The sequence below is a fragment of the Neoarius graeffei genome, chromosome 8 (genome assembly GCF_027579695.1).
Source record: "Neoarius graeffei isolate fNeoGra1 chromosome 8, fNeoGra1.pri, whole genome shotgun sequence".
NCBI classification, from domain to species: Eukaryota; Metazoa; Chordata; class Actinopteri; order Siluriformes; family Ariidae; genus Neoarius; species Neoarius graeffei.
In genome coordinates, this window is record NC_083576.1 from 69,086,758 (window position 1) to 69,103,641 (window position 16,884).

The window sequence follows — 16,884 nt, forward strand, 5'->3', positions numbered from 1 at the left end:
GAGTTATAAATACAAGCAAAATAAAGGTTTTTTTGAACTACAACGAAACCCTTATATTAAAATATATACATGTCAGTAGACTTAAAACAACGAGAAGAAGTTTGCATTGAAAAATAGTCACAGTAAAACCAAACATTCCTTCTGCTACTATAGCCTAAGACAGTATGGTATTACATGACAGAATAAAATAGAATTAAAAAAACCAAAAAACATAATTCACAAGTTTATTTTAAGACACACTGGACTTGTATTGCACACATTTTGTGCGATGTCTGCGATTTGCCACAGGAACCTGTGTTAACGTTAGCAGTAGTGAATCCACAGGCTACAGAACCACGGCTTCATGGAAAGCTTTGACCCATCTGTGAAATAAATAAAAATGCATGTCACAAACTATACAGTAATTAATGCTGTGATCTAAAATAATTGGTCATTTTCATGGAACAATTCAGGATGTAGATGGACCTGTTGTAGATATGGGGGTCATCAGTTTTAAAGATGTAGAAGATCTTGTCTTTGTGGTAAAGCTGAAACTGCTGAGATGATTCGGGATCATCTTCCGTGAGAGAGAAGCCGAGGAGAGGCAGGCTTTCTAAAGCTGCTACGTCCTGCATGAGCAGAAGACAAGATGGACAGGAGTATAGTGAATCAGGGTATGTGCATTAAACAACAAATAATGCCTTTTTATAAAGAAAAACAAAAACTATTTTGGTCCAGTAGCTAATTCTCTCGGTTATAGTACAGCTGAAGCCAGAGCTTTTCAGTTCCTGGTGGGTGAACACACACTAGGGCTACATCCACACGACAACGAGATTTTTTTTTAGCGGGTAAAAAAAAAAAATATCGCGTCCACATGGGCAACGGATCAGTAAAATATCAGGTACATGTGGCAACGCAACGCTTGCTGAAAACGATGCAATACACATGCCACACCTCTACGTGCGCTGTAAGACGGTCCCATCGGAGACACCAGAACAATAGAAGTAGTAGGACGCATGCGCATAAACCCCTTCCTCTACCCAGCGTGAAGCACTCACAGGAACAAACACACAACAACAAGAGGAAGATGGCTGCGACTACGCGAGGAAATCGTGCCTTCTGTGTGTACAAATTAGTTTTATTAGTGTGCATAGTTTTATATAACTTAATTTTCTTATTGTGTGTGAACATTTTGAAAAGCAGTCTTATCCAATAAAAAAAAAATTCAAGAAATGGTTCAGTTACTTGTTTATTTAAAAGAAAAGCTGTTATTACGAATGATGCACACGAGAGTGCTGCTTGTTCTAGTCATGTGGTTGTGACATCATCGTAAACAAATCCGTTCTACTCATCCAGACGACTTCGCAACGGCGCCGTTGCCAGATTTTTCCACTCTGGAACCCGTTCTCAAAAAATATCATTTTGGGGCACCCAAAACGCCGGTGCCGTGTGGACGCCAGGCCGAAACGTTAAACATTTTTATCAGATTCACCTGAATCCGTTGCTGTGTGGACAGGGCCTAGGAGGAAATCGCTGACTGCACTCTTTCATATATATGAGTTCACAGACATGCTTGATTAGCTAATGTTGCATTAATGCTCTGGATCTGCTGTGACCTAACTAGAATAAAGCAGTTACTGAAGATGAATGAATGACGATAGCTATAGTATTGATTTGAACTTTGGATTTTAGCAGTTGGCATGTTTTATCAACAAATGTAAACTCCATTCCCAGTAAGAGGACTTAATGTGCGGTGTTTCAATCTTTAAAGTCATCCACAGCATTTTTTGAAGTACAATTATGTCTAAACAACCAAAGCAGACAAACAGTTGCTGAAAGAGACGTTTTGCCATCCTTTCCCCTGACCAATAAAATCACAACTCTATGCACATTCATAAGGCTGAACTCTGTACTGGAGAAAAACTGGAAACCAGTAAATAATATTTGGACAGAATATAATATAGGTCACAGACAGACACCTGGAGTCATCTTGGGTGCTGCTTGCTTTTCTCTTACCTCACTGGCAGCGTAAGTGTACAGCACTTTATCCTTGATGACAAACCAGAGCCTCTTCCATTGTCTCTTATTGGCCTTCATTCTGTCCAGATAACCGCTCATGGATGAGCCATCTGTGTTTGCCGAAACCTACCATATAATTACACACGCGTGAGTGAAGAAATGATGACGTAAACAAATAAGTGCTGCCAAACAGTGCAATCATGAGTTAATTAATAATCAATCATCAAAAGCCTTAGTTGAGGTTAAAAAGGGGAAACTAAAATAAGTTACACAAATTAAAATAAGGTGATGGGACACACTTCCTCAGCTTTTATACCTCTTTCAGGGCAGCTGGGATCTTCTTCTGTTTTCTAAAGTGAAACGATTTGGAAGTGGGAGAAAAAAGAGCACTGCCTGGTGCCTGGTTACCTTTTAAGTGAATAAGTGACAAAAGCAGACTGTCAGTGAGCAGAAATAATGAATTCAGTTGTTAAGCGGAGATTTTTAGAATACTGTATTTTTGCACTATAAGTAGATGGCTAGATGTCAGACCTGAGCTGTTATGCTGCAGGATCTCAAAGCATTGATCACACACACGTGCAGGTCGATTCTTCAGATACTCCAGAGGATGTTTATTAACTGAGCAGGCCTGACATACCACCTGGTACACACACACACCAGAAATCCATCTTTACTTTGATCAAAATCAGTAGAAATCCTGTAAATCCTCTAAATGCAGTTTGTCAAACATCACCACACCCTTCCACAGGCTCTGCAGTGATGCCTCCTCCAGGTCAGTGTGAACTCGCAGGTGCAGATCATACACATGGTGGTCCGCAAGTCCGGGATCCATATAGGGGCCTTGGTTCCAAGTTGGGTTACACTGTCCCAACTATCTCTATCCCCCTGCAGGAAATACATCATGGATCCGGCATTAAAATCATTAACAAGGAAATCCCCATTTCTGTGTGTCAAGGTATTATTGCATTAGTGCATGTTAATGATGATTCAGACTGAACAGCTAATGTGCTAAAGGGACAAAAATACAGAGACAGTACGAATAGGAGGCACACTGTTTTTTTTTTGTGTTTGTTTTTAGAAAGCTTGCCAGAAAGCTTCACAGGGTATCTGGATTAGACTAATGCAATAAAGCAATAAACACATATGAGAGCATTTCATGCAAGCAAGCTCTCAGATAAATCGGAAACTAGAAACAACTGAACTTGTGAGAAAATACTCTAGGTACGTACATACAAACAAACAGACAAACAAAACAAAAAATCCATGAGCTGGCCTAGTGGTCAGCGTGTCCGCCTCTTGACCAGGAGATCGCAAGTTCTACTTGCAGTCGGGTCATACCAAAGACCATCATAAAAACGATACCTTCTGCCATCTGGCAAGGCATGCTGCAATATAGATGTGAGTAGGGAGTCAAACTCTTGTGGTTACCAGAAGACCAGCCCCCCCACTGTAACCTTAGCAATGTAATAGCCGAGAAGTCAAGGGCTATTGAAACGGAGATTGGCGCCGCACCCATGTGCCTCAAAGAGCTGGGTAGTACTGGGACAGGAGACTGCCTGGGGAGACCAGATCCTGGCGGGGGGGGGGGGCCAAACAAAATACAATTAATATTAGTGAAAGGGGGAGAAAAAAAAATGTGGATCCGTCCCATAACTTGGATCTTCTCCAATGTTTAATATATTTTTCCTTGGCCCATGTTACACCATTCCACCAAGTTTCATGGAAATCAGGTTGGTAGCTTTTGTGCAATCCTGCTTAACAAACCAAGGTGAAACATAACCTCCTCGGCACAGGTAACAAATGTCCTGTTTAGGCCACGCCCACATCCGGTTTAACGCCAACTACCTAGACGAATAGCTGCAGCACTAAACAGATACTGATACAGACCGTGACATTGTGTTCCACCCCTAGTGCATGTCATGCCTTCTCATGAATGCTAACACACTGACCTAATATTAGCATTGTTATTAATGTTGAAGTAAAACACAACTCTTTCTCTTATGTGCTTTCCTTTATCCCAATGGATGTGCAATGGGACCCCCCAATTCAGTCCAGAAGTAGTTATTGTCCTTCCAAATTCCTTTCCCCATCAAGAGGCGTCATGCCCACTGATCCCTCCCTGGAGGGGAGAGACATTTAGGCCCTGTCCACACAGCAACGGATTCAGGTGACTCCGATACAATTGCTTATCGTTTAGGCCTGGCGTCCACACGGCACCGGCGTTTTGGGTGCCCAAAACGCAATCTTTTTGAGAACGGGTTCCAGAGTGGAAAGATCTGGCAACGTTGCCGTTGTGAAGTCGTCTGGATGAGTAGAACGGATTTGTTTACGATGACGTCACAACCACATGACTGTGAGTGCTTCACGCCGGGTAGAAGTGTAACGAACTCGATGCGAGTTGTCAAATCCTATAACTTGATTCATGAAACGCGCTTACAAAATATTTTCACTGTGAATATTTATTGTGTAATGGTGCAAAGTGAGAGAGAGAGAGAGAGAGAGAGAGAGAGAGAGAGAGAGAGAGAGACTCTGCCCTTAGGGCAGAGTCAATCCCGCCAGCAAAAATAAAAAAAAGGAAAAAAAGAAGAAAGGAGCGATCTCACCTCTTCAGATGCGGGTTTAAGTCCTACAATACATTCCTCAAAAAGGGCGTAGAAGAAATTAATCCATCAACGTGTATCATTCAATTTATTCCGGACCATTAAAGACGCCGCCTTCCGCGTAGAATCATACGTCATCCTCGTCACCATATTGGATAGGTCAAAGCGGAGAATAGAGATTCATGTGCTGCGTTTAACTGTACCAACAGGTTTACCGTCCAAACGAGATCATATGGGATTACCTTTCACAGGTGAGAAACAACAAATTAATCCATCAACGTGTATCAGTATTTTTCCAGTCTCACCTGTGAAAGGTAATCCCATGTGATCTCGTTTGGACGGTAAACCTGTTGGTACAGTTAAACGCAGCACATGAATCTTTATTCTCCGCTTTGACCTATCCAATATGGCGACGAGGATGACGTATGATTCTACGCGGAAGGCGGCGTCTTTAATGGTCCGGAATAAATTGAATGATACACATTGATGGATTAATTTCTTCTACGCCCTTTTTGAGGAATGTATTGTAGGACTTAAACCCACATCTGAAGAGGTGAGATCGCTCCTTTTTTTCCCCATTTTTGCTGGCGGGATTGATTCTGCCCTAAGGGCTATTCTCTCTCTCTCTCACTTTGCACCATTACACAAATATTCACAGTGAAAATATTTTGTAAGCGCGTTTCATGAACCAAGTTATAGGATTTGTTGACAACTTGCATCGAGTTCGTTACACTTCTACCTGGCGTGAAGCACTCACAGTCATGTGGTTGTGACGTCATCGTAAACAAATCCGTTCTACTCATCCAGACGACTTCACAACGGCAACGTTGCCAGATCTTTCCACTCTGGAACCCGTTCTCAAAAAGATTGCGTTTTGGGCACCCAAAACGCCGGTGCCGTGTGGACGCCAGGCCTAAACGATAAGCAATTGTATCGGAGTCACCTGAATCCGTTGCCGTGTGGACAGGGCCTTTAAATAACCCAAATGATCCACGGTGGCCAATCAACATAAAACACCAACAACAAAACAGAGCATGTCCCAAATCACATGCTTGTCGCTGTCAGTTCAAAACCTGCTATGTGACAATTTAGGCCAAATTGGGTTCTCTATGCTGATTGGTCAATTTTGACCTCATGCTTCCATTTATGCTAATTAGAAAAGCTAATAATAGAACAAGTAACCTTTTACTGGCTTCTCAGCTTGTTATTTCAGAGTTTTATTCGGTTTTTTACGTTTCCTGTAAAAAAGGAAAAAATGTCACATAGCAGGTTTTGACCTGACAGCGACATGCTGTTTTTCTAAGTGTTCAAACCATGAAATCTAATACGAGAGATAGCATAACTGCAGCAGATGCACCAATGGCTTTTTTTTTTTTAAACTTTGGCCCAAGTGTACCTTTAAAGGATATGGGACTGAAACTGAAAATACCAAGAGTCAGTGAGTACCTCTTCAGGACCTTTGCTTGAGGGGAGAAATGTGGTCATTTTCTTGGTGTAATCTTCAATAGCATTGGAGATTGCCTCAAGCCACTCGTCTCGACTTGCAGGGGAACTGAAAAAGGTGGGAAGAATAGGGACAGGGACAGACACACACAAGAGTGCTCACTTCTTCAGGAATGCAAATGTGGAAAACACACCAATTTGCCTTTGTTCTCTACTGCACATCAGTACTGTGCTGTTAAACCGACCTTATAAACACCACAGAGTATGATTCACAAAAAAATCCAATGTGGTTCTAGCTGGTTTTAATTCATACTAATTTTGTGTTGTGTGTTAGATCTGGATAAACAAACAAGCTTAAAGACGCACCTGGCAGACAGAATAAAAGAGCGTTCAACACTTTCGATGTTCAGCTCATTCTGATATCCTTCTTGACTTGGCTTACTGACCTAAACATTCAAATACACAACCAATTCAAATACAAAGTCTAGAAGTAAGCACCAGATGAAGGTGCTGTAGTCAAAGACCATGGCTCACCTTCATTTCAGACAAAGAGAGCTCATTGTTCAGCTTGTACTGGCCTGACTGGAGGGTTGTAGCATACATGAGAGCGTCATTGAACTGGCCAATAAGAAGAAAAATATTAGCATTAACAACTGTTACTCTGTTTTTTTAAAGCTATTAGCAAACCAGCAAACAGTGAATTAAATTGGTACTAATGCAGAAATGCATAATTACATGAATTACACATTTAAATGTTAGATGTATAATTATTGACACCCTTGGTAAAGACGGGTTTAAAAAAAAAGGTTACGGAAAATGTCATTGTGATTAAAGACTTAGGCCCTGTCCACACGACAACGGATTCAGGTGAATCTGATAAAATTGTTTATCGTTTCGGCCTGGCATCCACACGGCACCGGCGTTTTGGGTGCCCAAAACGAAATTTTTTGAGAACGGGTTCCAGAGTGGAAAGATCTGGCAACGGCGGCGTTGCGAAGTCGTCTGGATGAGTAAGTAGAATGGATTTGTTTACGATGACGTCACAACCACATGACTAGAACAAGCAGCACTCTCGCGGTTTTGTATGAACCACTGCATTGCATTCACTTTTGTATACAGCTTTTCTTTTAAATAAACAAGTAACTGAACCATTTCTTGAATTTCTTTTTTTTATTGGATAAAACTGCTTTTCAAAATGTTCACACACAATAAGAAAATTAAGTTATATAAAACTATGCACACTAATAAAACAAATTTGTACACACAGAAGGCACGATTTCCTCACGTAGTCGCAGCCATCTTCCTCTTGTTGTTGTGTGTTTGTTCCTGTGAGTGCTTCACGCCGGGTAGAGGAAGGGGTTTATGCGCATGCGTCCTACTTCTTCTATTGTTCTGGTGTCTCCGATGGGACCGTCATACAGCGCACGTAGAGGTGTGGCATGTGTATTGCATCGTTTTCAGCAAGCGTTGCGTTGCCATATGTACCTGATATTTTACTGATCCGTTGCCCATGTGGACGCGATATTTTTTTTAATAACATCTCGTTGCCGTTGTCGTGTGGATGTAGCCTTAATCTCACACTGAAAATATTAGAGATACAGTATTGAAACTTTAACCGATTTAAAATATTTTTTTCAAAATCATGCAAAAATTATTGCCATCCCTCAAGATTTTTGTAAATATCAAAATGTACTTCATTGTAATGATCTCATTTTTATAGTTAGTTTTTTTTTCTTTTTTATCAGACATCTAGTTTTTGGGTTTGTTTACCTGACATGTTTCGACGTACGACTGTCGTCTTCCTCAGAGTGTCACCGGATGTTATTGGTGACGCATCTTTTATCAGCTGATGTTTCTGAAGGCGTGTACATCAATAACATCCGGTGACACTCTGAGGAAGACGACAGTCGTACGTCGAAACATGTCAGGTAAACAAACCCAAAAACTAGATGTCTGATAAAAAAGAAAAAAAAAAAACAACCTAACTATATTTAATATAAGACATAATGAACATAATCGAAAGATCCCATTTTTACTTCACATTTTTAAGTCCACCTGAGTGTTTAGGAACGTCTAAGAATTTTCTGTTTCACTGAGAAATAAATATGAGATGACAGATGCCTAAATCTTAGTTATTGGTCATTAGTCATTCATAAACATGGGGAAGATTAAAGAAAATTATGTTGACCTTCCTAAATCAGGGAATGGCTATAGTAAATAGCTACACACCCAAAAATGTCTACAATTGCTATCAGGGCAATGATTAAGAAGCTGAAAACACAAGCTTTAATGAACCTACGTGGAAGAAGATGGGAGTATAATTTGCTCCCATTCACAGTGAGGAACGCACAGTGATTAGAGAAGTGAATTTTTCCTCCAAGAGTCACGGCAAGAAGATGGCACCATTTTGGAGTCTCAAAATTTACAACTGAACAGTGCCTCTATGCAAACTAAATATTTGGAAGGTATGCCAGAAGAAAGCTTTTCCTTTAACAACAATTGTAAACTCTTGGAGTTTGCGAGATGTGACTGGACCTTGGTCCTATGGTCAAATGAGACACAAACAGAGCTTTCTGGCAACAAACATGCAATGCAGGTTTGGTGTACAAATAAGGTTATACAGAAGAGAACCTAATCCCCTCTGTTAAGAATGACAGAGGATCTGTGATATTGTGGCTCTGTTTTAACTCCAAAGGCTGTGGAAACCTTGTTAGCATGGTACAGTGGTGTCATGGACTTCATGATTTTAAATAAAAATCTGGCTGCCTTTGCAAAGTAGTTATAATTGGGTCATGGTTCGGTCTTGTAGCAGGACACTGATCCAAAACATATCAAATTCCGTGCAAATATAGTTTAATGTCCAAAGAATCAGGCTTTTAAGAGGAGTCCATAAGACTTTAAAAGACTCATTTTTACCAAGGGCCAATAATTCTGGAGCTGACTGGATTACATAAAAAGTATACTCAATACAAAAGCTACTATAGTTTTAACTCTACATCTTGTACATGAATAATAAATAAAATACTAATGAATTTACAATTAATATTAACTAAGAAGCCACTTACTAAGAAGAACATTCGAGGCTGCATAACTTTTCTAGACAGTTTCAGCAAGATACCCTCTTTCAATAAGATCTGAAAAGAATTACAAAACAAACATTTCTGTTTTTGTAGAAAGCAAATTTGTTGAAAGCTTTAACAATTCAACACTGTAACTGCAAATCACTTGAACCTTAGTCATCTCAGGTGGGGTTTACATTAGACCGTATCAGCGGATCATCAGATTAACGTTTTTAAAACGATTAGTGTGCACACAGCAACACCAATACACGATTCGCGTGCACATAGCAACACCAATACACGGATACGCTCGGCTCCGCAGGCATCCTGCGCTCCAAATCACTCCGCCCTGAACAGCGAGTGCCCTCTGGAGGGTGCGCACTCCGGCCCTGCGCAGCTCACAGAGCGCGCGAGTGGAGTCCACGAGCAGTGATTTGGGACTGAGCCGCTGTGTGTGTGATCTCAGTGCATGTCAGGCATGCGCGTCACTTACCACTTGCAAGTGGAAGGATGGCAAGCCTAAAGACCATCATAACTACACAATGGGCAGTATTTGCATCAGTATTTGCAGTATTTTCATACTTTTATACTCTTTAATGAAAGGTGATACAAGGCGGAAGTCCGCGCCGTTTTTCAGCAGTCGCGTCACATGACCAACGCCAGCGAATCAGGAAGGTGGATGTCACAGTGACGTTGTCCAATGACGACGCCAGCTAGAGCTCAGCACAGCGTATCCGCATATCTCAATGTTTACACAGCACCGGAGCTGACACAATCTAGATTGAATACGTGGACCCTGGCGGATTCCCGTTTCCCGGCGGTTTAATGTAAACGGACAGTGCATCCGCGAAGAAAACGAGACAGATACGGTCTAATGTAAACTTGGCCTCAAACTTCAGCCAAATCAAGGCTTATGGCATGCATTTTCAGACCTTAACTTTTTTTTTTTTTTTATAACACAAAGGCACACAAACACACACAGTATCAGTCAAAAGTTTGGACACCCCTACTCATTCATAGGGTTTTCTGTATTTTGACTATTTTCTACATTGTAGAACAATACTGAAGACATCAAAATTATGAAATAACACATGGAGCATATATGGAATTATATGGCAAACAAAAACATGTTAAAAACCCAAAATACTTTTCATATTTTAGATTCTTCAAAGTAGCCACCGTTTACCTTGATGACGCTTTCCACACTATTGCCATTATCTTAACCAGCTTCATGAGGTAGTCACCTGGAATGGTCAAATGACTTTTCAATTAAAGATGTGCCTCGTCAAAAGTTAGTGCAATTTCTTGCCTTCTTAATGCATTTGAAATCAAACAGTAAATAATAAAAATACAGTAAATAGCCCTATTCCACAACTGTAGTGAGCCATATTATGTTAAAAACCGCTCAACTAAGTAAAGAGAAACGATGTCCATCACTACTTTAAGACATGAAGTGTCTTTAATTAATAAAAATAAAGAAAAAAACATTTAATTAGAAGGTGTGTCCAAACTTTTGACGGGTATTATATGCCTGTACTTGTTAACATTATAATGGCCGTCAGCAGTACTGTACTTCCCGACAGAGCTACAGGATGGTATTTACCCTGCCCGGCTTCACAATCTCATGGTATCCAATCAGGCTGCATTGGACTTGCATCAGTTTCTGGAAGTTATCCTGTCAAAAACAAGAAGTGCCCGTTTATACTCTCATCTTAAAACAGAGTGGCATAATATTCCAAATAAATTGCCTTAAGAATTCTTAGTTATCACGGTCTTACCCCTTGCTTCATGGTTTCATTGGCATGGTTTGCCACTTCCTTTACTATACTGAGTGCAACTGCAAGAAGGTAGAAAATTGTTATTTCAAGCTAACAAGCTTAATAACCTGATTTCTTTTAGTTTAGGTCATATAACCAATGTGAGTGTTAATCTCAACATTTTTGAGCTATACTAACTGATTTCATGAGGATGGTGCAATATAGATTTTTCACCTTGTGCATCTTTGTAATCTGGAGCATCTTCATCAAGATTCTCAAAATATTCTAAAGGGAAAAAAAAAAAAAAGAATAACACTTTTATCCACATTCACTGGATATGAGCAATCACACGCTCTGATTGGCTACTCTACTACTAGGATATCAGCTCCTATATCGTGAGTAGAGAAAAACAAAATGGCGGAGCGTGTTGCTGAACCAAACCAAGGACAAAATAAAAACTCTACTTGAAAACAAAACCCCCCAAAAATACAAAAAAAAAAAAGCAACAAAACATGGAATAAAAGTATCTGATGGTAAGAACTTATCTTTATTATTTTTCAAGAAATGTGTTATTTACCAGCTGGGAGGTCTGTATCGTGAAATACCATGACCAAGGTCTTGAAAGTACTGTATTCAAGGCCGAGGTCATGATATTTCACCATACGGACCGACCTTAAGCTGGTAAATAATATATTTATTTTTTTCTTTACCAAATTCTAACAGAAAACGAGAGCGCCCGAAAGGGAAAACCGAGCCGGGCTGCCATTTTGAATCCTCATTCACGGCTGTAATGCAAATGGCTTCCTCCTCGGTATACAAGTGCACTTCCATGGCAGAAAAAAAAAAAAAAAAAAAACATTTTGCCGCCTATGTAGTCCCCTATTTATACAAAATTGAGTCATTCAGGATTCAGCCATGTTTTTGCTTGGTGTTAGCAACAGTTACAGGTTTTTAGCTTTCTCCTGAAATGTTTTCTTTTATTTCTTCTTCCTCAGGGTAGTAAAACTCGCTTTCACTGTGAAGACTGTCGTTATCGCTATCCATGCTGTAAAATTAATGCTATTATGCTGAGAAATGCTGGCAAAAATTTATAAGATTTTTGATAATCTTATAAATAAATCTTATAAAAAAGATAAATGTTGACAAAAATTGCTACTATGTTTGCTGTTGTTGTGAGCGAGCGAGTTGCCAGAGATCCGTAACCGGGGTCCGTACCGTAGGATACGGACCTGCTCACCAGCCAATCAGAGCGCAGGATTTGATGAAAACTGCATCGCGAAAAAAATAATTATTGCATTTTTCACAAACTGCTACTGTCATTTAACTGGTTTGTTTACATTCTAAATGGAAATGACTTTGTCGGACGTTTTGTATCAAGTTTTAATTTACAGAATTTGCAAAAAATAAAAATGCTCCGTTTCTCAAAATCCAGTGAATGTGGACAGAATAAAACAGTTATTCCACTCAATCTTGTTGTACATGACTTATAGCCAACTTGGTGCTATGCACCTCGCCAGCTATCAGCTCATGTATGACTCAATTTCATAGAAGAACTGTTAAATATATGCATTTGATTCATTGTATTCACGTATAATCGTGTTCTTAAAGGAACAGTCCACCGTAGTTCCATAATGAAATATGCTCTTATCTGAATTGAGACGAGCTGCTCCGTACCTCTCCGAGCTTTGCGCGACCTCCCAGTCAGTCAGACGCGCTGTCACTCCTGTTAGCAATGTAGCTAGGCTCAGCATGGCCAATGGTATTTTTTGGGGCTGTAGTTAGATGCGACCAAACTCTTCCACGTTTTTCCTGTTTACATAGGTTTATATGACCAGTGATATGAAACAAGTTCAGTTACACAAATTGAAACGTAGCGATTTTCTATGCTATGGAAAGTCCGCACTATAATGACAGGCGTACTAACACCTTCTGCGCGCTTCGGCAGCGCATTGATATCTGAGCTCCGTATCAATGCGCTGCTGAAGCGCGCAGAAGGTGTTAGTACGCCTGTCATTATAGTGCGGACTTTCCATAGCATAGAAAATCGCTACGTTTCAATTTGTGTAACTGAACTTGTTTCATATCACTGGTCATATAAACCTATGTAAACAGGAAAAACGTGGAAGAGTTTGGTCGCATCTAACTACAGCCCCAAAAAATACCATTGGCCATACTGAGCCTAGCTACATTGCTAACAGGAGTGACAGCGCATCTGACTGCGTCTGACTGACTGGGAGGTCGCGCAAAGCTCGGAGAGGTACGGAGCAGCTCGTCTCAATTCAGATAAGAGCATATTTCATTATGGAAGTACGGTGGACTGTTCCTTTAAGCCTGTTTTAGGGCACAAGTGTCAAACTCAAGGCCTGTGGGCCAAACACAGCTCTGCCTCATTTCATTCAAACCATAAAAACCTGCAAGAAGAATACTGAAACAGCTTGTAGTACTATACTCAACATTTTCACAATGTTCCGCATGTGCCACGCATGTGTGGGCTCGCACCTCACTCCTGAAAAACTGGTTAACATGGACGCCTATCTGCTGTGTTTTATGCAAGTCAGACCCATGTCTAAAAATGAATCAGAAACATGTTGGGTGTTGGCCTTTAGTGTGACTCAGTGATTGACTCCAAATCCTGAAATGTATAAAATAGCGTATAGAGACATACAAATAAGTTGAGGGAGCATGAAAACAAAGAAATGAGAGATTAAGGAAATGAATATTGTTGTTAGAAGAGATCCACCCGTGTAAGTTCTTCTTAAATGTTCTCATCATAATATATGTTCAACGTTTGGAAAATGGATGTATGGTTCTAATCAAAAGTTTGGACACCCCTTTTAATTCAATGGTTTTTCTTTATCTTTATTCATTAAAAAGGCACTTCATGTCTTAAAGTGGAGGTCATGATGGATGTTGTTTCTCTTTACTTAGCTGAGCAGTTCTTGACATAATATGGATTACTACAGTTGTGGAATAGCACTATTTACTGTATTTTTATTATTTACTATTTGATCTCAAACACATTAATGAGGCAAGAAATTGCACTAATTAACTTTTTACGAGGCACACCTGTTAATTGAAACACATTCCAGGTGACTACCTCATGAAGCTGGTTAAGATAATGCCAATAGTGTGGAAAGCGTCATCAAGGTAGACGGTAGCTACTTTGAAGAAACTAAAATATGAAACTTTTGTTTAACACATAATTCCATACATTATTTCATAGTTTTGATGTCTTCAGTATTGTTCTACAATGTAGAAGATAGTCAGAATACAGAAAAACCTATGAGTAGAGTAGAGTAGGGGTGTCCAAGCTTTTGACTGGTACTGTATATTAAAAAAACCCTTAAGTTTCATAAATGTTATCACCTCGACCTAATAGTGCATACATTTGAATAGTATCTGTTAAGCTTTCCTCTTCCTCTAAATGTCCTTTTCTGCTTTCGGAGCCTGGGTTACAGGTGTCAATCAGTAGCATAGATAATGTGTTAAAATGTACTGCTTTAGATCAACCTTTCTCAATTGGGGTGCCGTCTGGCTTCGTTGGGGTGCCGTCAAAAAATTTTATATCCTAACACTAAAATAAATAAAATGAATTAAAATTCCAAAAAATGATAGTTACACTAACGCAGATCATCGCCGCCTCATGCATCATCAAAATTTGTCTCATGGCCCCCTTTCCCATGTCACAACGTCACTGCCGGGGTCAGCATATGGTCAGCGTGACTACGTACATTTTATATGGGGGTGCCTTGAGAATTTGCATACTTCTAAAGGGTGCCGTGACTGAAAAAAGGTTGAGAAACGCTGCTATGAGGGAAACACATGTCCATCATTTTTCCATCTTAGATTTTTAAAAGAATTGCAATACTTATTTAACTGAGCTTGACATGAATTATTAAACGGCTTCTCTAACCTGTGAGGAGGAGCTGATACTGGGGAAGTCTCTGAATGGGCTTCAGCATGTAGTGTTTCAGGGCGAGATTGGCACAGCATGGACTGCTCTACATTAGAACAATAGAGACTGACAGCATTAAAGATGAAGTCATCACACACATGGAATGCAGACATTCTAAAGGCATTTCATCGTTTAAAAAAAAAAAAGCATGTCCAACTAACATCATAGTGAAGAGAAATATCCACCCACCAACCAACACATGCATTTGTGAACACTCACTCACTCACAAACAATTAAAATGAAAAGACACAAAGGACAATATAGCAACCAAGGTTTGTGTGTTACAAGGGAGAACAGGTTGAGTTGGTGTCATTACCTCGAATTCCTGAACGGCCTTTGCAAAAGCCGGGCTCTTCCTACACTGCTCCTCCAGTAGAACCACATTCTTGTCAAACTCGCAGATGTAGCTGGAGTACATTTTCAGGTATGGCCCTCTCTTTAAAAAGATATCAGCTATGCCAGAGTGCTCATTCCTGATTCATAAAAGAAACAAGTCAATGAAATAGTTTAGCACGTATAATCTGACTCTTGTTTTCTGTTAAGACTATAATGATGACTAACTTCCACAGTAATCATTTAATTAAAGTGTGATATCAGAATATGACCCAATTTCTCTAATTCTAGCAGAATGAAGACTATAATTGTTGAAGTATAATAAAAAGATGGGTCAGATGGCTTTGGTTTTTCTTACCAGTGTGCTACGCGGTCCTCCAGCTCCCTCAGTAAGTCCCGGTTGAGCTCATAGAGCTGTGGCAGTGAAAACAGGATCTGATTGAGGTTCCTCTCATCAATCACAGGCTTTCCAGCCTGCAAGGAGGCCTTTATCACTGCATCCCGAAAATTCTGGACAATAGACACACATTAAACCAAAACAACACAGAAAGGTGAATGTTTTTACGGATTAGGCGCGCGATCGCCTTAGAAAACCCTTCAAATGTTGGTGTGGATGAATTCTGGCAAACAAAACAACAACAAGAAAAAAAAAAAGATTTTCTGCCTCTCATACATTGACACTGTAGACAAATTAACAGCTTTAAAATATTCTTAAAGTATCCTAAAAGTTTACGAAATGCTAAATTTCAGTGTATTTACTTACAACTTTAAGAATTCTTATATTATAACTAAGTGACTTTCCATGACTTCTTAAAAAGAACGAAATGCTGTTAAAATGAATGTTTAAGAGGTCACTTAAAGTTACTAAATATAACATTTATAATGTACTTAAAATCACTACTACATTTAAGAATACCAATAAAGTGTCTTAAAGTTACTAGTTATATTTATGATATGAATTTAGAATGTTCACTAAAGGTACTTAAATCAAATCAATCAATACTTTGCACATGGATTGGTGACACCCCAAACGGGCCCAAGACAACATTTTCGATTTTCCAAAACATGGGATTAGTGCTAATCCAACACACTATTAATTTCCCGTGGGCTATATGCTCATGCTAACACACTGTGCTAATCCAAGACACTATCATTTCCCATAGGTTACATGCTAACACTAACACACTGCGTACAGCCTTGGCAGGGAAACCCCTGCGAGGGATCAGCGTTCCTCACCAGAGACTTCCGCTACGGCCGAGTCTACGTCACTTAGGAGACGCAGGGAGCGATTTATGCCATTTTGACACAACACAGTGAAAACATAGATATCACACATGTCCACTCAACTCTCCACTGAGCCATTCAGAGGAAGTCAGGTTCATGGACAATAATTACTAGTTTACTACTAAATTTAAAGTGCATATCACGGGTAAATTCAGGAGCAAGATCAATGCAATTCTCCTATTTTATATTAAACTTTGGTCAAATATCTGTAACATTCTGCATTTTGTACAATGTTTTACCTTGCGCAATACCAGAAAAATTCAGTTGAAATCAAGCCATTTGAGGCAAATTGGTCCGCCTCTGAAAAAACTTGGCATTTGGATTTCCCAGCAAACATTGATTTTTGTGATGTCGCGTGCGGGACGCCTCCTTCTGAATCCCATGTCAGCGCTGGTTTGTTTATGAGAAAACGACCTGGTGGTTTTCTACAAATTTCTTCAACGTTATCACGCAAT

General features: G+C 39.8%; 1 protein-coding gene across 1 annotated transcript in view; it reads right to left on the reverse strand.

Moving 5' to 3' along the window:
• LOC132890834 (FYVE, RhoGEF and PH domain-containing protein 6-like) overlaps positions 1-16,884 on the reverse strand; it is a 39,742-nt gene continuing 22,858 nt past the window's right edge. Inside the window, exons 6-21 of the mRNA XM_060928100.1 lie at positions 15,504-15,655; positions 15,129-15,285; positions 14,771-14,858; positions 11,092-11,142; positions 10,879-10,937; positions 10,704-10,775; positions 9,107-9,175; positions 6,576-6,659; positions 6,408-6,487; positions 6,045-6,150; positions 2,737-2,883; positions 2,530-2,638; positions 2,315-2,406; positions 1,996-2,124; positions 466-608; positions 1-362 (exon numbers count right to left, since the gene is read on the reverse strand). Of these exons, the coding sequence (XP_060784083.1) occupies positions 326-362; positions 466-608; positions 1,996-2,124; positions 2,315-2,406; positions 2,530-2,638; positions 2,737-2,883; positions 6,045-6,150; positions 6,408-6,487; positions 6,576-6,659; positions 9,107-9,175; positions 10,704-10,775; positions 10,879-10,937; positions 11,092-11,142; positions 14,771-14,858; positions 15,129-15,285; positions 15,504-15,655 (1,575 nt within the window). The 3' untranslated portion in view covers positions 1-325. The remainder of the gene's footprint in view (positions 363-465; positions 609-1,995; positions 2,125-2,314; positions 2,407-2,529; positions 2,639-2,736; positions 2,884-6,044; positions 6,151-6,407; positions 6,488-6,575; positions 6,660-9,106; positions 9,176-10,703; positions 10,776-10,878; positions 10,938-11,091; positions 11,143-14,770; positions 14,859-15,128; positions 15,286-15,503; positions 15,656-16,884) is intronic.